At 40.0% G+C, this 21,259-nt stretch overlaps 1 protein-coding gene across 2 annotated transcripts in view; it reads right to left on the bottom strand.

The window, feature by feature from the left end:
* Window positions 1-21,259, bottom strand: part of dock8 (dedicator of cytokinesis 8) — a 58,247-nt gene that overhangs the window by 20,139 nt on the left and 16,849 nt on the right. For both annotated transcript variants that reach the window (XM_017431293.3, XM_037976930.1), the window contains 25 exons: window positions 19,643-19,852; window positions 18,749-18,834; window positions 18,091-18,157; window positions 14,187-14,336; window positions 13,918-13,998; window positions 13,598-13,760; window positions 12,482-12,618; window positions 12,110-12,203; window positions 10,526-10,688; window positions 9,872-9,989; window positions 9,576-9,646; window positions 8,710-8,854; window positions 8,505-8,606; window positions 8,291-8,386; window positions 7,396-7,630; window positions 7,134-7,298; window positions 6,874-7,052; window positions 6,494-6,586; window positions 5,082-5,177; window positions 4,575-4,724; window positions 4,259-4,372; window positions 3,944-4,099; window positions 2,785-2,924; window positions 2,386-2,549; window positions 1,784-1,935 (listed from right to left, as the gene is read on the bottom strand). In XM_017431293.3, the coding sequence (XP_017286782.1) occupies window positions 1,784-1,935; window positions 2,386-2,549; window positions 2,785-2,924; window positions 3,944-4,099; window positions 4,259-4,372; window positions 4,575-4,724; window positions 5,082-5,177; window positions 6,494-6,586; window positions 6,874-7,052; window positions 7,134-7,298; window positions 7,396-7,630; window positions 8,291-8,386; window positions 8,505-8,606; window positions 8,710-8,854; window positions 9,576-9,646; window positions 9,872-9,989; window positions 10,526-10,688; window positions 12,110-12,203; window positions 12,482-12,618; window positions 13,598-13,760; window positions 13,918-13,998; window positions 14,187-14,336; window positions 18,091-18,157; window positions 18,749-18,834; window positions 19,643-19,852 (3,327 nt within the window). The remainder of the gene's footprint in view (window positions 1-1,783; window positions 1,936-2,385; window positions 2,550-2,784; window positions 2,925-3,943; window positions 4,100-4,258; window positions 4,373-4,574; window positions 4,725-5,081; window positions 5,178-6,493; window positions 6,587-6,873; window positions 7,053-7,133; window positions 7,299-7,395; window positions 7,631-8,290; window positions 8,387-8,504; window positions 8,607-8,709; window positions 8,855-9,575; window positions 9,647-9,871; window positions 9,990-10,525; window positions 10,689-12,109; window positions 12,204-12,481; window positions 12,619-13,597; window positions 13,761-13,917; window positions 13,999-14,186; window positions 14,337-18,090; window positions 18,158-18,748; window positions 18,835-19,642; window positions 19,853-21,259) is intronic.

Here is a 21,259-nt window from a genome sequence, read left to right as displayed (position 1 = left end):
GCCTAGCTTTTCAAAGGAATGCTTCCCTTTTATGCCAGAGTTTCACGCTGATGAAGTTGTAGCCATTTTGGTAAAACCATTTTATGTGTGATCTCATGTGATATTGCGGCATCTCGAGTGAACGTGCATGATCTGTTAGCACTTGGAGTGTGACTGTCAGATACTAACACATCAAACTTTAGCTTAACATCTGGAAAACTCACTGAGGTAAAAGCATTTTTGCATAGGCTAAAGTCAGTTAGACGTGGAGGCCATCTTGAGTGGGTTGACGCTGTTCGATAATCATTTGTAGATGTAAAGCCAATAATGACTTCCTGAGAATTTTAATGAAATTCATCCAGTGGTTTATGAGATGCTAACAGAGTGTCTGCTAACAGACAAACACTTAGAGTGTGTGTTTGGGGCTGCTGCTTAGCTTCTACCACACCAGATTGTAACTCAACATTTGTAAAATTGAGTTTTAGTCATTTTTGTGTTGGCTTAGATCACTTTGCTGTGGCAGCCATCTTGACTTGAGTTGCCTCCGAAAGTTAAACAGTTGTAGGCGTTCATCCTGTGATTACTTTCTGGACGTTTTAATAAAATACGTTCGGTGGTTTATGAGATATTTTCCCAACGGTACAGACACGCTCACACACAGAGACACGGGCAAAAACATCCTCTCTCTGCCTTCATCTGCGGGTGATAATCAAAAGCGGCACACACAAAACAAGATTTCAGTCAACGCAACGGGGAATTTTCTCTCTGTGTGGATGTACACGTAATTGACCCTTACCAAGTCTCATCCATAACACTGTCACTCCTCCTGAGCTGAGCCGAGTGCATCAGTGAGCGGACCTAATAGTACATCATTCACAAGCTTCTTCAAACCACTAAGTGATGATTGGCCGCTTCTTTCATACAGGCCTTAAGTGAAGTGTGGCACTCTTCCACATCTCAGCGGGCGTTTAATCTACTGCGGATTAATTTACCTTCATTCGTGTGATGATGAATCACTGCTGCAGACGGCTACCGCTGCTTCATTGTGTGGCACCTTTGATAAATGTAGCCATTAAACTCCGACTGCTCTAGGTGTCCCATCAAGAACCTGTTTTCCAGGGCTGGACTGAGAGAAGTTCACCAGGACCCGACATCGACAAAGCCGTAGCGTGTGAACTGAAAACGTCACTTGTTTGTTTAAAAAAAAAAAAGCGTCAAGTAAAACGGAAGAATTCCTCCCGTAATGAGTAAATGATTTATAATGATTCTGTTTGAAGGGGGAACCGCCTGTGAATGAGGAGCAAGTGCTTTGGTTGGGGTTTCTGATGAACACCAGACCGATGGCTCATTCACATGAAAACCACTTTTTCCACAACAGGATTTCTTGCAACAACATACAAAAAGCTGATTATTCCCTTTGGAGGGAGACGGAGGAAGAGGAGGAGAACGGCAGAGATCGGTTTTGGTTCCTCGTGTTGTTGCTGTAGCGCCGCTTGATGGATGTGTTTGTCAGAGAGGACGGCCCTGTTCACTTATGATGGCGATGCCTGCCCATAAACCATCTCCCACAGATGTGTGTGTGTGAGAGAGTTTTGTTTTTTTTCCAGGATGGATGAAGTGCATGTGTGGCTCTGACAGCTAATCAATCAGCATCTGTGCAACTCACCTGTTGGGAAGCAAAACACGAGCAGATAGAGTCTCAAACACAAGCACTCAACGCACTTCTGAACTTCTAAAAACCTCAGTATTTTTTTTTCTCATCTTTAGAATGGTAAAAGAAAATAATCAAGGGGCTACACTTTACCATAGAGGCCATGGAGACGAGAACGTTCCGACCCAGAGTGTTAAAGGGGTTCCCGGCGATTGCCATGGCAACAGACTGATTGATGGGTGGGACACTTTCAAGGTCGTCCTCGGGTTCGCCCATCTTGTTTTTCCCGCCACGCGAGTCACAAACTGAGGAGACAAGCAGGTTCGCGAACGTGTCAGACCGCAGAGGAGAGGAATGGCGGACTCGAGTGTGACACCGCTGTGTCTTAATTAGAGGTAAAACAGACGTAAGAATCAAGCATTAACACATTTATGCCAGGGTGGAGTAAGATGGATGGCTGTAGTTATATACAAAAACAGAGTTACATGATGGAGGATAATTGCTGATTAGAGGCAAGTCATTAACCTTTGTCCTTCTTAAAGCTCATTAAGAGCAAGTTCCACAGGATCTATATCACCATTGCTTGGTTGATTTAGAGTTTTCAGCTTTAAAAACCTCGGAAATTATCCTTTTCCTTGAGTTGAAACTTTGCACCTTAAGATAAGCTTTCTACATTACTGCATGATTAAAAAAAAGAAACAAACAAATAATAAAAAAAAAACTTGGTTTAAGCAACTTTGCATGTTTGCCCATACCTGTGAAATCCAGGTAGTTGGTGGATTCTATAATGATCCCCACCAGGGGGAGGTAGAGACCAGCCACCTTGGCCCTGACCTCAGGTTTATCACAGCGCTGATCCAGATCATGAGAACACAGTAGGCTGTAAATTGCATTAATAGCCTTTCTTTGCACTTTCCCCCTGCAAACACATAGACACATTTCCAGTTTGACTGAATCAGACAATAAGTAAAAGCATATCTATAACAGGTTGTGTGATATTTGCTTTCGTCTTCTTTTCTAATAGAATGTGAGGATTTTTTTTTAAGCCTTCATAAGAGTGCACATGCAGAACAGCAACTCTGTAATAACACGGTAGTAGGGAGGTCGCAGGCGGTAACGGGGAGTATTCTTTGACAGCATCTGCGCTTCCGTACCCCTCTGACTCCATGTCTAGTGCGGCGCTGAGTTCTGTCAGGAGCAGCCCGGCGAGGTAATGCTGTTGCTTGAATTCCTGAGAAAGATCAAACAGCGCCAAGATCCTCTGCTGCTCCTGGAAGCTACATGAACCGGAACTCTGTACAGAAAGATGAAACGATGGAGAGACAGAAACAATGAGAGGGGCGAAAGAAAAACCATAGGGAAGGAGTTATATAAGAATAAATACATCATAGCTAACAAAAAATCTGCCCCAAACTCCTGCAGTTCTCTCCTAAATGGAGGGTTAAGGAAAGACTTAAAGATTAACATTTCTGTTTTATATTTTTTGTTTTAAGGCCAAGTTAATAAAGACCTAGCATTTCTTGAAGTTGTATATAACATGCCACCTTTTGTGCAAGACCATCTTATGTTGACAAATGAGTAAAACATAGCTGTTGTGGTGAAACATCATAAATGATGTTCACAATCTGATGAGAAGATGCCACGCTCAGAGTATTTGTTCTGAATGACTTTCAACTACTACCACATCTAATTGTAGCTTAATATCTGTAAAACTGACTGGGTTTTAGCCATTTTTGTGTTAGTTAAGTTTGATTAGCTGTGGCAGCCATCCTGAATCAAGCTGAGTTCAAAAGTTAATCATTTGCAGATGTACATCCAATGATTATTTTCTAAAGGTTTCATTAAAATCCATACAGTAGTTCATGAGATATTTTGCTAACAGACAAATACGGTTAACTCAAACAGTTATTGCAAAAGCTTTAAACAAAGATCTTGTGCAATGAGTAGCACATGGAGTGTGTTTTGTGAAACGCTCTCAGCTACAATCACACCAAAGTTCAGCAGAATATCTGTAAAACTGACTGAATTACAGGCATTTTTGTGTTTTCTCAGGTCAGTTGGCTGTGGTGGCCATCTTGAATTGGGTTGGCTCCAAAAGTCCATCAGTTGTAATTGTACACTAAATGATTCATACCTGAAAGTTTAATTAAAATCTGCCCCGTAGTTCACGGGATATGTTGGTCAGAGACAAACACACACACACACACACACACACAGAGGCATAAACATAACTGTCCTCCTTCGCCCTTTGGCGGTGGGTGATAAAAGTTAACTAGACAAATGATGGCTGTGAAGAGGATGGACGGACTCCACCTGTGAGGAGATGGACGGACACGGTGAGGCGGGCGCTGAGGCAGGGCTGCTGAAGAAGAGGCACAGGTTGAGGTAGTGCTCGTGGCTGCAGAGAATTCTCAGGAACTCCAGACGCAAGCTGATCAACATCGGCATGGCAACGCTCTTAGCTGACATCTACAAAAGAAAGAAAGCATAAAAAATGAACACATTGCATAATGTTGCTCTAAAACCAACACAGATGCATGTTAATAACCATTCAGCTTCTTCAGGTATAAAATGTATTCATTTTTAAACACACCACAGGGTTTTTGTTGGGTTTCAGTGCTTTTCTACCTGGTTCCAGTAGTTTTTCACCAGTTGGAAGACAAACCCTCGGTCCATGAGAGACAGCAGGTCGTACAGGAAGAAGGCCAGGCTGATGTTGATTTTCTCTGCTTGCTCTACCTCCTGAAACAAACAGTCAACAAACAGCAATCAGCGAGCTGCGCTGACCGGATCTCACCAAGCTGAGCTTCTGCTGCCACGAAGGCAAATATAATTAGCACATCCAGCTCCCCTGCTGTTTGGTGGACGCTGACAACAAGCACGCTTCTTCCTGTCCAGCCCAGGAGGGCGGAAGGCACGGGAAGCCTCGTTCTTTACTCCTTACCTTGTGCTGTTTGATGAGGATGGTGCAGATCTCAGCCGAAACCACCGAGACGATGGTAGTGATGTCACCATTGAATCTGTCGGAGTAGCGATTCCTTCGAGGAACATTGTGCTTGTCCAGCTGGGACACGTGCTGAGCCATGCTTTTCACCTGTTTACCACATCCCGGGGGAAACGAAAGAGTCGTCCCATCATCACAAAGCGCAGCAATGACATGAAGCAAACACAAACCTGACACATGGAAAGCTGACTTAACAAAAATTCTAATTGAGCTTTAAATGTTTGCTCTCTTCACAAATAAGCTAAATAAATGGGAACATATTAAGGTGAGCAATGACACACCCAAAATACTACTGTAAATACGCTAAAGTAATATTGTTTTATATGTTTTTTTTTTACATCAACTAACTCCTTTAATATTATTAGCAATAGCAATAAATACTTTTATTAGCTAACTATCACTCTAAAAGATCATTAAGAGTAAATTAATGAAAAAAGGAACACTGACCAACAGCTCAAAGAAGAACCAGGCGTATTTGAAAGCATTTTCTCTGCAGACACCAGTGCTGACCACCATCTGCAGGGCCAGCTCCTCGTGAAACTGCTGCAAGAGAGAAAATTACCAAAATTTACCACCTGCATGTATACCATCTTTATAAACACAGGACACGAGCCCTTCTATTAACTGGACATCACCAGGATTCATTCTAAAGATCAGGATTAAAGGTCGACTGAAATCTGACCAATCCCAGAGTCCTCGGAGTTAGACTCCCACCTTGTGGCCACCAGAGGGAACTGGAGGCCGAAAGCTCTCTCTGTTGAGCTGCAGAACCAAGATGTTTAAAGTCTGAGTGCTCTCTAACACCAAAAATCACCAGGTTTAGTTCCACATCATGCGTACCATAAAAATTTTAATCCTGTTCAAGTTTAAAACCTGCTTTAACTTGGCTAAAAAAGATTAAGTTGCAATAAAACAGAGATTTGACTTTATTAGTTCAGCTCAGAAAGTTAAATTTAGATCAGGACTTTATTTGTTTCATTTACCCCATGCAGTCCAACAAGTTATGTAAAAATGTTTTAGTTAATGAGCCTGAATAAGCTTCCTAATCATAAACAGAAAAATTTGACTGATGAAAAAAAAAAAAAAAAAAATACCTGAATACAAATCACAAAGTTGTTGAAAAAGCAGCCAAAGTCTCCTACATATTTTCTGAGAAATTAACAAGTTTCAAATGATGCTAATTTCAGTGGAAAAAGGAAAAATGTACAAAAGCTCAGAGTCAGAAAGAAGTTTTATATCGGTGCCAGCTCGTCATATCAAAACTTATATTAATGTTAAGTTTTCCCTAAACAAAAACTCTACTATTACTATCCTAAGCCTCCAAGAGTTTGCTTTTAAGTTTGATAAGTTAAATTTTTTGGAAGTTTTCTTGCATTACTATTCAACCAATGTCCTCAAAACCTAAACCAAGTAAACTCAGTTTAAAACCACAAAAAATGTGGTCAAGCAAAGAAGAAAAAAAAATACATATTTAAGCTGTGGAAATAAGTACAATTAGAAGATTTTTTTTTATTCTAAAAACAGAAATGCATAGTTTCAATTGGCTCAAACAAAACTTAACTAACTGCCTGAAAAATTAACTAAAAGACTGGATAAACAAGACCTTAAATATGTAAACAATGCAGGATAAAGTTGTCAGGAAGAAAATGTACACCCTGATTATTGACAGCAATTAATGCTGCCGGTTCATCGCCCTCCTCTTTTTGGTGATATTTACTGATTCTCTCATTAAATGGGAAAAAACTATATTCCGTAAAATCTTCATGCGTTGGTTAGTCACCTCTCTTTTTCTGTAAAGAAATTTAAAAAAAAAAAAGTCTTCTTAAACTGTAAGATATAAGTGTCAGAACAATTAGTACCTTTCTGTTGATGGGCCTGGTGCTTCCTGTTGGGCTCTGATGGTTGTTGACATCCACATAGGTGGACATGCGGCTGCCTGGGTTGTTGTGGCCCTGCAGACAGAACGGTCCATCAGACTGAATGTGATGGATGCTTTCATTAAAGTGGGCGTCTGCTGCCCCATTACAAAACCTAATGTACTGTGGGGATAAATAGCAAATGGAGTATAAAACAGGCACGCTGGGGTATTTACATACTGTCCTGTTTGCTTCTGTTCTTATTGTTTTTGTAAAATCTGTGGTAATTTTTATGCAGCAGTCTGGTGAAATGTGGACTTTCAATGAAGCCTTAATTAATCCAGAAAAGGATTCCGATTCAGATAGGTCAAACTCACGAGTACCTTTGAAGAGAGGATATTTTTGACCTCGGCATCTTCTGCCGACATTTGCTGGGCTGGGATGTCGGGGTTGCTGCTGCTGCGCACCCTGGAGTGGAAAAGCATGTTCCCAACCACGGCGGCTGTGGCCCGACCCATGGTGCTGTACCGACTCTCCGATGAGGGCAATGAGCTCATTGGGCCTGTGGGTGCGGTCAGAGAAGACAAAATGTAATTACGACGGCAAGCATGTGACTCAAACTTATGACTGACCGGGCCAGCACCTCCACTCTGCATGTCTCCGGGAGGATCCGGGAGGCGAAACACCCAGTACAGGTAAGTCACCAAGAGGCTGTTCCTGCCCAGCTGATCCCTGACCAGCTCCTGGCTGTTGTGAAGACTGTTCACAATAGACACCACTGATTCAAAGGCTATCTGGGCCAGGTTGGCTAAAGAAAAGGACAATCGTACACACTGTTAAAACACTGACTTTAGGAAGAGATAAAAATTGCAATAAGCAACTGTAAATTCAAGGTAACTCCTCACCGGTCTGGCCAGCAATAACCATAGGCTGCATGATGAGGGTTAAGAGTTTATCCAGCACCAGGTGGAGGAAGAGGACCAGAGGCTCTAAACGAGAGGAGGACAGAGACACGATGCTGAGCTTCAGCTCGTGCTCCAGCTTGTTCTCGGGAATCTTCTCGTCCCTGACCCGCAAGGGGAACGTGACTCCACCCTCCAGCGCATGGCACAAGGTGAAGAAATGCTCCAGGTGGCTGTCCTGGTGCAGGAGAGGGAGGATTTGTTTCAGAGCAGAACATCAAACAGAAAGCAAGCATCGGGGGGGGGGAGAAATCGATTCAGTGACGGTGAATGTAGTGCCTCAGGATGAAACTAGAGAAAAGACAGGAGTGAATATTTTATTTATGCGTACGAGCCCGATTCGCAAACCGAGGAATGAAAGACAAAGATAGAGAAAATGCAGTGCGGATGCTGAGTGCTGAGTGACTGCTGAAATGTGCCGAAGAAGCTGGAAATGATAAAAGAAGCAGAAACAAGCAAAAAGCTGAAAGTAGCAAAAATAGCTAAGAAGAAGCAAATGGCTGGCTGAAAGTTAAAAATTGCAGAATGGTAGCTAAAAATCTAAAACTATAGGAAGACAAAAAATAGAGCAAATGTTGCTGAAGAAGATCTTAAAGAGAACAATGTTTTTGAGTGAATTAAAGAGACCTGAGTGTATTCTTATAAAAAGAATAATAGTTACAAAAAACAAAAGTCACAGCACCATCTCCTGAATCAGCTGAACATTTTGATATGTGACTGGCTAAAATAGCTCAAAGTATACAGAAGTTGTTATATTGCAAAATAGTACAGAAATATAAAAAGGAAGAACATGATTACCAGTAAATTGTAATTCTCCGTGTTTCCAGCCGTAACTCACCTGAACGTGAACAGACGATACAGCCTGAATCTCCAGGTTGAAAAGTCCTTTGTGGCTCTCCATCCACTTGACTGGAGGAACCTGAGGAGGCAGTTTCTATAAGAAACGGGACAAAAAAATAAACATTTACCATGTCAAAATATCCCCTTTTTAAAATAATCTTATATTCTCATCTATGCAGCACCGTGTTATCATGACGATAGAGGTGGTTTACCTCTGGTGCATGCAGCGAGTAATTAACAGGGAGTCGCTCCAAGACGATGGGCAGACAGTACTGACCCGTCTGCAGGCGGTCATTGTTCAACATGGGCAGCCACTGTAGAGGAAACAAACCGCGGGGTCAGCAAAGTGCAAAAATGTTGACCAAAGTTGTGTTTTTAGTGCGACTTTGCTCCATCCAAGCTGAAAAACCATCTCACCGAGTACCCAATGAGTGTCTCGTAGCTGCCGCTCTGGTTCTGTTTCTGCTGGCAGCTGATGTGGTAAAACGTGAACAGCAAGTGATGCCTCTCCGTCAGCCGGGCGGGAAGAGCAAGTTTCACTTCCTCATAGAAGTCCGGTGACCTGAGAGATGAGGAAATAAGAATTAACAGGAGGAAGCAACGTGAACACAAAGAAGGATGGGTGATGACAAGGATGGATGGGAAAGGGAAGTGAGTTACACTTTTTAAATGAGAATACATTTAAAAAAAAGAAAAAAAAATTATTACACGCAACAGAATCAACAGAGCTGGGGATATCGCCTAAAAAGTCCAAACAAACTGATATGATTTGAAATATTTTTCTGATTTACTTCTAATAGTAAACTGTAACTCGCATAAAACATGAAATGGAGATCAAGGTGCTTTGAGAAACAGGCAAGTAAACAGGTTTTATACATGTTCACAGGCAAGGAAAAAAACCAAGAAAGTTGATATAATTATGACAAAAGATATCTCACAAGCAGTTCATCTGATTGGAAAGAGGTCTGCTCAGTAACAAGCGTTTTAGACAGCGTTACAAAACTTTATGGGAGGTTTAAATAACCCAGAGACACAAAAAAACCACATAAATATCAAAACAAGATCAGAAAACGCTTTTTAGTTCTATTTGGTATTAACTCTCACTCTGACAACCCAGAAGAAAAAAAAAAAACATCAAGAACTGAAAACTACAGCAATTAGACTAAACAACACAATATAAAATGTGAAATATATATTGCTGGCATCTTTTTTCAATTTGCATAACAGAAAATCCCAAGTTTTTTTGTGAAATACAGTTCGATAATAAAACAAAGTCTACTTGCTTGTTATGGTAAGTAACAGGGGTGTAAACTTCATGTAAAAACTCGGGGCCACTTGATTTCCCAAAAATGACCTGAGAATAAACAGACACACAATAAATAATAAAATAAAAACAAACATTTCTCACATAGTGAATCAACATAGTTCAGCTGTGCAGGCTGATCAATCGGTCACTTAATAATCAATCACTTTATATATCAAAAATGTATAATTGCATTTTTATTGATTATTAATTGTTCTGTTAAACCAGGCATGATGTAGGTACATGCTGTGGAAAAATGGGACCACTGGCACTCACAGGCAGAGCGCAAATGGGGTCCTCTCCGCACATGAACTGGATCTTGATGGTGATGTTTCTCGCCGATGTAAGCCTGTTGACAAAGTTCAGCCTCTGGGGGTAGACAAAGAGCAAGTTCCTGCGCAGACACGGAGAGAAAGAATGGCAAGGAAACTTATTAAAGCAGAAAAAAAAGGAGGAAAGCAGTTTGAACACATCACTAGATGGCGCTACCTGCACAGGAATATATTGCAGGAAAGGCAAAAGCAATAACATCAAAGAAATGTCAAATAATGTTCAAATTAGACCTTTGTGAATGCTGAGTAGAATCAAACATCTACCTGTACATGCAGATGTTTCAGTTAATGAGTTATAGAGTTAATAGAAAGAATGAATGCCATGAAAGTAATAATGTCAGCTGCTGATTGATGAGTAAACCTTAAAAGTTCTTGTTCCCTCAGGCGAACAAATGTGTCGAACCTTTTATAATGATGGATGTTTTTCTGCAGGCACGTTTCATTTCCCCCTGTGAGTGTCAGTTTTTCCCTTCTTATGACAATTTACTTCACAAACCCAAACAAACCATTTTTAATCAAATGGCTCTTTCGATGAACCACAGTGAGTGTTTGGAAAGGAATGAACTCGTGGATATTCTACGCCCCGCCGCCAACCCACCTGTAAATGTTGTGAGGGACATAAACCTCACTGGCGGGAAACTCTAGCACCTCTTTAACCGGCCGAATATTTTTCTCCGCCACAGGTATGAGCGGGATGAGCTCTGTGGACAAACAGGCCTGCGGGGTGTCGTGGAGCGGAGACAAGTCCAGCCTTATGCTACCTGGAAGGCACAACAGGAGTTTGCAGGTACATCACATCAAAAACTGCATTAAAACAAATCCCCTCAGGTCACTGAAAACTGCTGACATTCAATAAGGAAACAGACACACTGATGAAAATAAAGTATTAGTCTCATTCATATTTGCAAACATTTCAGTTTAAGTCCACATTGAAATTTTGCATGAGGATTACGCTTCTAACTACAACCAAAAAACTTGGGACATACGTAAAATGTAATTAAAAACAGAATACAATGATTGGCAAATTTCTCAAGCCCATATTTTATTCACAATGGAACATAGTAAACATATCAAATGTTTAAACTAAAAATTGGTATTATTTTTAGGGAAAAATAAGGTCATTTTGAATTTTCAATACGTCTGAAATAATTGTTCTAAAACCTGTAGATACTTTTCTGCATTGATGGCGCCTTTCCAGATGTGTAAGCCACGCATGCCAGAGACACAAATGCACCCCCATACCATCAGAGAGGCAGGCTGGATGATCCCTCCACTCTTTTGGACAGAGGACTTGGCATACTTGGTTTCTAAAAAGGAATTTCGAATTTTGATTTGTCTGACCACAGAACAGTTTTCCTGTTAATTCAGTCCAATTTAGATGAGCTTTCCTCCAGATGTTTTTTACATTTGGCTCCTTTTTTGCATGATAGAGCTTTAGCCGGCATTGGTAAATAGCAAATAAAACTTGTGCGAGTGTTGCTGCAGTGCTGTTTATTACAGAATCAGACCTGTTTTTAATGCAGTGCTGCCTGAGGGCTCAAAGATCACAGCTTTCATCTTTGTCCTTTAAACTCACAGATTTCTCCAGTTTCTTGAACATTTTTGATGATATCATGATCTGTGGATGATGGGATATTCAAAGTCTTCCCAATTTCAGTTTTGAGGAACATTATTCTGAAATTGTTTCACTATTTTATAAACACTTTTTTGCAGACTGGTGAAGCTCTACCCATCTTTACTTCTGAGAGATTCAGCCTCTCTAAGATGCTCTTTTTTATCTCCAGTCCTCTTACTGACCTGTTGAAAACTAACCTAATTAGTTTCATCTTACTTTGACAGCCTTTTTTTGCCACTGTCCCAAATCTTTTCAGAGGTGTTGCTGCCATCAAATTCAAAATTACCTTACATTAGCTCCAAAATGGGAACATTTCTCAGTTTAAACATTTGATATGTTTACAATGTTTAATTGTGAATAGAATATGGCTTTATGAGATGTGCATTGTATTTTGTTTTTATTTCAATTTTACACAATGTTCCAGTTTTCAGACTAGGGGTTGCATTTTTTAGCCATTTTCGTACTGCTAGACAGTTTTTAATCTTTGTGTAAACTGAAGTCAACCATTACCATCCACTGAACAGGATGAAATAAAAAGTTTAACATGTAAATGTAAAGAGAAATAACCTGGTATGGTCTTGATTCTCCTCTGTGGAGTCGAGGTTTTCTTAATATCATACAGGAATTTCAGCAAATCCTCATCACTTAGACGATCTCCCTCCTGAAACACAAACACACACACGCGCAGATTTCTTTAAATCATTTTAAATGAAAGGTCAGGATGGAAAAAGCCCAAGATAAAGAAGCGCTAACTGCATTTTTTATGGTAGAATAATTACATAAACTTGATGGAATTCATTGCATTGTATTTTTGATCAACAAATGAGACAAGGCCAAGGCGAGACTTCAGGCTTATCTGTAGGTCCAATGAAATTTTATCTCTTTAGAAAATATTTCACAGACTTTTCTGTCTCTGTGTGAAGGAGAAGACGGTCTGACCTGTTTAAAGATGGTGGAGATGGTGACGGTAGCAGGTTTGAAAGCAGAAACGTTACAAAACTGATCATCAATAGTGCTGTAACGCTCCGAGTTCCTCCTGGGAAGCTGCACTTTGCGGTCCATGCTGCTGGATTTACCTTTAAAAAAAAAAAAGAGCCAAAGGTTAAATGATAGACACTCAGCTGAGGGAAGCATTGCATCAGAATTTTGCTGCAACAGCATCTGATCTGTCGATATGTTCCAACTTAGCTTATCAGATTCTGGTTATAATCAGATTCCAGTACTGATGAAATGTACAATATTTATTTTTTTTGTATGCAATGTTTTTCAGCTTACTATGAAGAAATTAACTGCATGTCAGCAGATATGAATTGAACTTGCTGCCTCTTTGTACGGTGCCCTTTAGTGATGGGAACTGGTGCTACACAAAGGCCTAGCATTCCTCAAAGAAAAGCATATCTTCTGCCACTTTTTGTGCCAGATATTTTTTTATAAGCTAATATGAACCCATGTTGAGTAATAATGGAGTGAAATAAATTCTATGCGTGATCTCATGCAATACTGTGAGATCTCTGTTAACACTGGGAATTACTCGTAGCTACTACCACATCGAATTTTAACTCAGTATCCATAAATCTGACCAAGCTACAGCCATTTTAATGTTTGCTAAGGATAATTAGCTATGGCAGCCATTTTGAATTGGGTTAACTCCAAATTTTAATTAGTTGTAGATGTACGTCCAATGATTACTTTCTGAAAGGTTTATTGAAATCAGCCCACTGGTTCATATGATATTTTGCTACCAGACAGTCAGGACTGACTTGAACAGTTACTACCAAAGTTTTACACAAAAAATCTTACAGAACCTGTTAGTGCTCATAGTGTGTGTTGGGGATGAGACTTAGCTACTCCCACACCAAGTTTGGACACTACAATGGGAAGGAAGCATTCAGAATCTGTGCTCACATACACGTCACATTTTAAAACAAATGAACTCGGGATCCGCTGCTCGTCTCCTAAAACAGCAAGTACGAGGTGCAAACTATATGACCCATGCAAGATAGGACTTATCTGAACCGCCTCGTTTCTGTCGAACAAGGACAAACTAAAACACACCTCCTTTAATGCTGTCAGAGTCGGTGGTGTCGCGGTCCAGTGTGGCAGTGGAGACGACTTCCATGATATTAACGGTTGCCCAGGCAAAAGGCATGCGATAGCGGCCCAGCCTCTGGCAGAACGCCTCCGCCTGGATCCGCAGCTTCTCAAGTTTGTCCTTGTTCTGGAAAAGATTTATTACAAAAATTGATTTCTGTCCACTGCAGCAACAAATATCATCCCTGCAGTAAGCATTAACGTGACCTGAGCCAAACCAAAAGTCAAATGGACATCATTTGTCTGCAAAGTTTGACAAAAAGGAAATTGCTCCGTCACGTTACCTTTGAGGAGTCATTTTCCCTCATTGTTGTATAGGGCTCAGCACAGTCACCAATCTCTCCTTGCTGCAAAACCTTTTCAAGCTGAAACACAAGCAGGAAGTGCAAAAGTCATCGGAAAAGCGCAGCACATTTTTAAAAAAAGTACTTTGTTGGCAAATATACAAGAATGCATTGAATTACAGGGTTATCTGAAGTCAAGATGAGGAAAAAAAGCAAATTATTCTGCTTTTATACAATTTTTTTCCCCACATTCTTCTAACCATTATTACCTTTATGACCAGATACACATCTGGAGAAGGGTAGGTAATGGAGAAAATGCCAGATCTAGCGAGTGTGGAGGAATCCATGCGTGGAGTGTGAGGTTTCAAAAAGCTTTTAAACTGCTCTGAGTTGAGGTCACAGTAGAAGTTTTCTGATATCTGCAGGGGGGAAAAAATAAATACAAAGTTAAGATTTTAAGAGAAAACATTTTTTTAACTTCAAAGTTGAAATATTAATAAAACATAAAACAAAGTAGAACTTTTAATATAGTATTCAGAGCACAATACGATGTTAAATATCACTCAGAAGGTGTTTCCTAAAATAAACCCAGCAGGCTGATTTGAAACGTTATCGGTTGAGTCCACTCTACAGTTTCTCTTTTCCCCTCCAAATGACCTCGGGGCAGAAACCGGGCCATATGTTCTGGTCTGACCGGACCTGATGGGCGTCATGTGATCCTATTCAGAGCAGAGCTTTTGACCTCACTGCTCAGCCCCACAAAACCCCCACCACACAGACCAGGCCAGAGCGAGCTAAAGTTAAAACCAAAACAAGACAGATGTGTTAAAAATTAAACTAATTCTGACCAGACTGCACACTTGGATAAGTAGAATACTTTAAGTTCTGCTACACTCATTGGTGTAACAAGCTAGCCTTATTGCATAATGCTCTTTTTAAGGTTTAACAGTTGCTCAACTTAAGATGATCTTAGTCTGAAACTTTTGCATGAACGGTGGCGGGTGATATGCATTCCTTAAAGGAATGCTCGGCCTTTATTATTGAACATATTTATCCAACATAAACACGTCAAACAAAGGTCGAGTGTACACAAAATTATTACTCTGAGTGAATCGCATTAACAAACCCATTAAACTTAGACGAAATGTGACTCGAGGAATGTAATAATCCTCTCCAGTGTGTCATCTTCAGTAATAATGGGGCTTGTGTGTCCGCCTCACAGACAAGTTTTGTATCGTCTGATGGAGAACATCTGCCGTTGCTAAACTAGCGTGGTGAAACTCTTTATACAGCTTCAATCAAAAGGCATTTTAGCAGTGTCTGCTGAAATAAACATTAGTTACATTTCTGCAGATTTCCTACAGTAGCAGTAAGACAACTTTTCCATGGCCTAGTGGGAAAAAATAAGTTTTTTAGCAAATAAATGCTTGGGTTTTTTCTTTTGTTTGTTTTCTTTAACTCGTTTTACTACGGTTAGTTTGTAGGTTTATTAGTATGTGAAAAATAACTGACTGAGTCTAGCGCATGAAGGAGGCGCTAACGGAAGTAATTATTTATAAGAATGAACTAGCCTGCAGATCAATACCAATATAAAAATAACATTATATATAAATAATATAATTTATAACATAAAAACAAATTGTAAAGAAAAGTTTTTCTTTTTTCTGTGCGGCCAGGAACCAAATGATCCATGGACGTATACCGGTCCTCGGCCCGGTGGTTGGAGACCCCTGTTCTACAGCAGGACTCTCTTCATACAGTTTACTGAGAGCCATTTTTAAGTAAAGGAGGAATATCTTGTCCATAAAAAAATACTTAATTGCAGAGTTTTCCAAATAAACAGGTCTTGTGAATAAAGGACGTGCAATTTTGTACTTTTTGTTTTACTGCACAGCCGTCTGTCTGCGTGCTTTATTTAAACCTCTAAACCTTTAAAGTAGGCCACACGTTGGGTCAAAACCTGCCACTGCACACTGGCTGATGGACCACAGATACGAGTTTAATAACCAGAGTATTAAAATGGAATTTCACGAACATCTGCTGCAGATTTCACAAACGTAAAACAGGATGAGTGACGTGAACAAAAACAAACTGCAAACGAGGGGTGGGGGGGATGCTGGAAAACTGAGGAAGAGCTAAACTGCTGAGAAACAAGTAAAACAAGTAGTCTAAAAAAAAAAGGGTTCAGGAAGTGAAAATAAAGCAACAAGAAAGATAAGTAGCTTAAAGGTAAAAGCTTCAAAGTAGGGCTACAATCAAACGTGACAAAACGGGACTGACAACCTTTCCTTCAGACTGACAGAGACACAATTTATGGTTTTTATTGCACATTGTTGAAAGCAAGAGGTGATAATGTTTTTGCTTGTGTCTGTTGTCTACCCTTCATAAAAAACGATTTCAGCTTTGCAGGATGTTGTAAAATAAATGACAAATGCAGCAGGATAACGTCTGTTTAAAGTGCGGCATCAAAAGCAGCACAAGTGCAACTCGTTTACAATATTCTTTCTGACATGAATGTGACAGATTTTCTCCATTTTATAACCCTGAATGAAAAACTCCCACCATAAACCACCTTTAGTAAATTCCATTTTTAACAATAAGGGGCCTTAAAATTCCCTCTCTCTCGCCCAAGAGAAAATGTTGCAGCTATTAGTCCAGAAAGTGCGAGGGCAGCACTGAACAGGAGGGGGAGGTGGCGAAAAATACTAAAAGCCTCATCAGAGAGCTCCGCGAGCACTTAATCTTTCCAGCCCTTTCACCCAGACAAGTATCCGACTCTGCAAATCCACAGAAAACATCCAAACAGCCCAGACTAGCTGAGTGGGGAAACACGGAGCAGTGTCCGTGGCCACAGAACGAAACGTGACAATCCCCCAGGAGAGTAAAAAAAAAAACCCAAATAAACAAAAGGAGGATGATGCTCCATTAAATCCTTACATCAATCCCTCACTGCCATGCAAATAAACACAAACCCTGCATAAACAGGAGAAATATATTTTTTGTACATTTTAGACTTTTTTTTAAATTGCCAATTTAGTCACCTCATGTCATTTGTAGGCCTCAGTTTCACACGGTGAAACCACAAGTTAATAAAGAATCAGTCATGACCCTCTTTATTTTCTCTGCAAAGTTTACCCTCATCAGTTAAAATAACATGTGTTGTCTTACAGTTCGCCTTAAATGCACCCCTAACAGCGAATAAAGCAGTTTTGAGGTTTTCATCTCATTCACACTAACACTGACTGTGGCATGTTACCAAACAAGATAATTATTTCGCAGTTTTATCTTTAGGGTGCCGCCCAAACCACCGAGAGCATTTCAGCCTTTTACAACAAAACAATTTACAAACCCTGATAAATAAGCCATGATTCCTTTGCATCTCATAAATAAAAACAGATGATTTTTATTGATTAGTGAAACCAATCAGAATCAGTTTTGAAGCAGTCGTATCGTTATGTGTCAAATTGAACATGATAAGAAGATTTAGGCTTACTTCACATTAAAGGGGTTGGAAATAATTTTTTGAAGGAATCTAAACTATCTAGAAATCTAACCTTTACAAAGAAACAAACAAAAAAAGCAGCTCTTTATGAGTCAGTTTATTCCACATGGTTCTGTCGCCTTTACAAGTGTAGCTTGCGTACAGTAAATTCATGGTAAAATTTATGAATAATGGTATTTTCTTAAAATGTTAAAACGTTTTTTTCCCTCCTGGAGTCCATTGCACTGCTTGACAATAAATCAACAGAAAGACATTTAGCCTTTTCTCCAAATTTACACCAAAGGTAAACAGAGAATGATTAACAGTCTGTCAACAATAAATGCAGCCATGAATAGAGCAAATACTGAGTGAAATACTCTGAGACTTCCCAAACAAACACAACTTAAACTGACATTACAGGCTGTTGTGCTCAGAGCACGAGTTGGGGATGATGCTCAGCTACTACTATGACAAAATCTAGCAAAATATCTGCAAAATTCCCTGGATTATAGTCATCCAGTGATTACTTTCTGAAAGTTTCATTAAAATCCGTCCACTAGTTCATGAAACATTTTGCTCAAGTGACAGACAAAATGAACCCGTACACATCTGCTTTCACCTTCAGGTGATAAAAATGCAAAAAAAAAAAAAAAACTTCAGGATTTTGAAATTGCAACAAGCCCTTTCCTTACCTTTTTCTTCTCTTTCAGGTCATACAAGGCTATGGTGGCAAAAATTGGCTCGATGTCGATTTCAAACCTGAAAGAAAAAGGAGTAAAATATAACTCGGTTACAGCAAAGAGCAGAACTCTGTTTTTCACATTCCCAGAACCTCTAAAATCTATTCTATTCCTGTGAGTTGCTGTTTTTATGATGGGAAGAAACTAAACACCAAGTGACGGCGTGTTGAACTGAACTGCATCGGAGGCGATGTTGCCAAACCACCGCAAGTCAAAGAATCAGTTTAACTCCAACATTTGGCAGCCGTACGAGCTGCACGGGGACAGGCAGGAGTGTAAACCATAAAACTGTTTGTTAATGTTAAAGAGACAAAAACCCGCAGAACGAGGGAGGAATACAGACTTTTATGGAGCAAAAAAAAGGAAAAGCTCTTCTCCACACTTTACACACAGCTCTGTTCTTCCACTAAAATATTCTTTAAAAAAAAAAACCTCTTTAGACGCGATCAGATGTGAAAAGCAGCACTGTTCTGTCCGCATAAGTTCCTTCTTAATAAACAAAAGGGTGTTTGAATAATTAGATTTTATGCATCTTGTACAATAAACAGAAAGCAGCTGAAGTGACATAACTGTTCTCCCTCCTACATCATAATGAAAATGTATGACATACTTTATGGTCTGGCATCGGATCAGGATGCGTTCTCCAGTGTGTTCTTTGGGACAGTCGGGAATGGGACGGATTTCCACTGCGTCGTCCTGGAACACAGCGGCAAATAAGACAAAAAAAAAGAAAAGAAAAGATCAAGCAGCTTAATGTAACAAAACACAGATGGTGATGGAATCGGAGGAAATGAAATAAAAACTTGAGATTTATGTTATAACAGGGTTTAAGTATTCAGTGTTTATATATTATATTTATATTTAGGTTGAATTTCATATAGAACAGACAAAAAAAGGCAAAACACATTTAGTTTTTTGTTTTGTGAATCATTCGGTCTATAAAATGTCATAAAATAAGAAAAAAGGTGAAAATCTGCCAAGAGCTCAATATGATATCTTTTAAATAGCTTGTTTTATAGCAGCAGCTGCTCAAAGTCTCCTGATAGCTACATCTGAGATGCTCTAACAACTATAAATTTACACTTTATATTTTAAAAACTACTTTCCAGATTTCTATTTTGACCGTTAAAGCAGTTGTGGGTTAATTGTCTTCTCTGTTGAATTGTATTTTTCTCTAAAGAGTGAATGTGGTGTTACATACACTTATGATATTTAATATTTCTCATCCCTGAATCATTAATTATTTTCTTTAGATAAATAAAACAACCTAGAATCTCAGCTGTCTTGAAAGGGAGATAGCTAAAACCCTTGGAGGATTAAATTAGTTTTACTATAATGCAACACAATCCAGGGGATGTCCATTTTTATGCACTCATTTTGAGTTCAAAGTTACATAGTCAGCTTTTGGCACTAATCTGAGGCCAAGACTAACCCACTTTAATTGCACAAGCATTGGCTGATTCCAGGATGTGTTCTGTACCACGGTCCTGTAGCAAGCCCTCACCTCGTCAGGCGGCGGGTAAAGAGCGAACAGCTCGGGGAGCCTGTTCTCCTGCCGCGCCTCCTGGTTGAAGCGATCGAGCTCCTCGTGGCTGCTGAACCCCAGCAAGTTCTTCACTCTCACGTCCGGGGCCAAACTCCGCAAGTTAAAGTCAGACGAGGTCAGCGTGCGACCCGACTCTTCGGCAAACTCTGCTAGGCTCGGAGACTTGATCTGGGGGCAAAAGACAGAAATACGGGTTAGGTTGGTAAGGAGGTCCAGGCAGGAGACATAATAAACAGCTTATAGGCATTTATGATGTCTGGACTGTCTCGTTTTGGCCTTGAGACAATGATAGTTTCCTGCGAGTCTCTGAACACATCTTACATCATGTAGAAAACACAAGATAAGCAACTTTAAAATATTTAATTTATGCTTAAGAAGCAGTAATGGCTTTTATTTGACACATCATATGTGTCCTTAAAACTAAACAAATTAGCTCTTTTCTAAGATTTTACTAGTAAACCACACAAAAGTTACCTCTCCTTCCAGAAAAAAAGGCAGTTGAATTTTATCACACATAAACTAAAGAGCAAATGAGCTGGTTTTCGCTGTTTGTATCTACATTTCATGTATTAGCTGACCGAGTTCTGCCGTTAAGACAGCCTATCAAACAGCCAGAACTAACTCGGTGACCCTGAGCTGCAACCACCCTGAAGACCAAACTAGTTGCTGCATATTTTGTTGGACAAAAATAAAAGGCTGCAATAACTCTCGCTCATCTAATGATTCCCCTCTATGATATGCAGATGTGCTCAGAGACCCATGAGTGTTCGGTTAGATCATGAATAATTAACAAACTTCCTCCCTCACTGAAGCAACAATCTTAAAACAGTACAGCTTTTCTTCACACTAGCTGACCCATGATGTAAACTTGCAATAAAACCACCGTAATACTAAAAGACGGTGGCGCAACAATACGTTTTTACAATCTTTATGGATCTTCTTCTTAGAGATTTCCAAGGACAAAAACATACTTTTTTTTTTTTGACCAATTGTTTGCAGAAATAAATGCTAACATGTGGAATCATTCAGAAGCACATTTGTTTGTTTAAATATTATTTTAAAAATTACAAAAACTATTCTATAGCCGTCTTGTTAATTGATAAGTTATACTTTCGGCATAAATTGAACAGTGACAGGCCTCTTTTTGACAGTGGCACCCTGCAGTTACTTGGACTAAACTACGGGGCACGGCATAACTTCACTGCTCTCATGCTGCACGATTAGGACATTCCCTCCCGCCACCCCCTCGTCTTGTCTCTTTCACTCCCATCATCCATCAAAACCACATCCAGCCTTTCACACCACAGGGCAGGACTGACCGAGCATCCACCCATAGTAACGCTTCGCCCTGTTCGGGATCCAAGAGACCATCGCACCACAAACCCGGGGCTTTTTGTCAAAGCAGATTGGCCCGTAGCTATCAGGGTCCGAAGGACAATAGTGCTGTTCTTCCTGTTCCTCTGGCACCCCCCTCCTCTCCCTTTTTCTCTGGCAGACAGATGATGGGAATCCTGCAGCCGTAATAGGAGGCCTTTTGGTTTGGGTGATTAACCAGAACTAGCAAGCATGGAGCAA

Source organism: Kryptolebias marmoratus, linkage group LG1, assembly GCF_001649575.2.
Source record: "Kryptolebias marmoratus isolate JLee-2015 linkage group LG1, ASM164957v2, whole genome shotgun sequence".
NCBI classification, from domain to species: Eukaryota; Metazoa; Chordata; class Actinopteri; order Cyprinodontiformes; family Rivulidae; genus Kryptolebias; species Kryptolebias marmoratus.
This window is presented reverse-complemented; position numbering and strand designations above follow the sequence as displayed.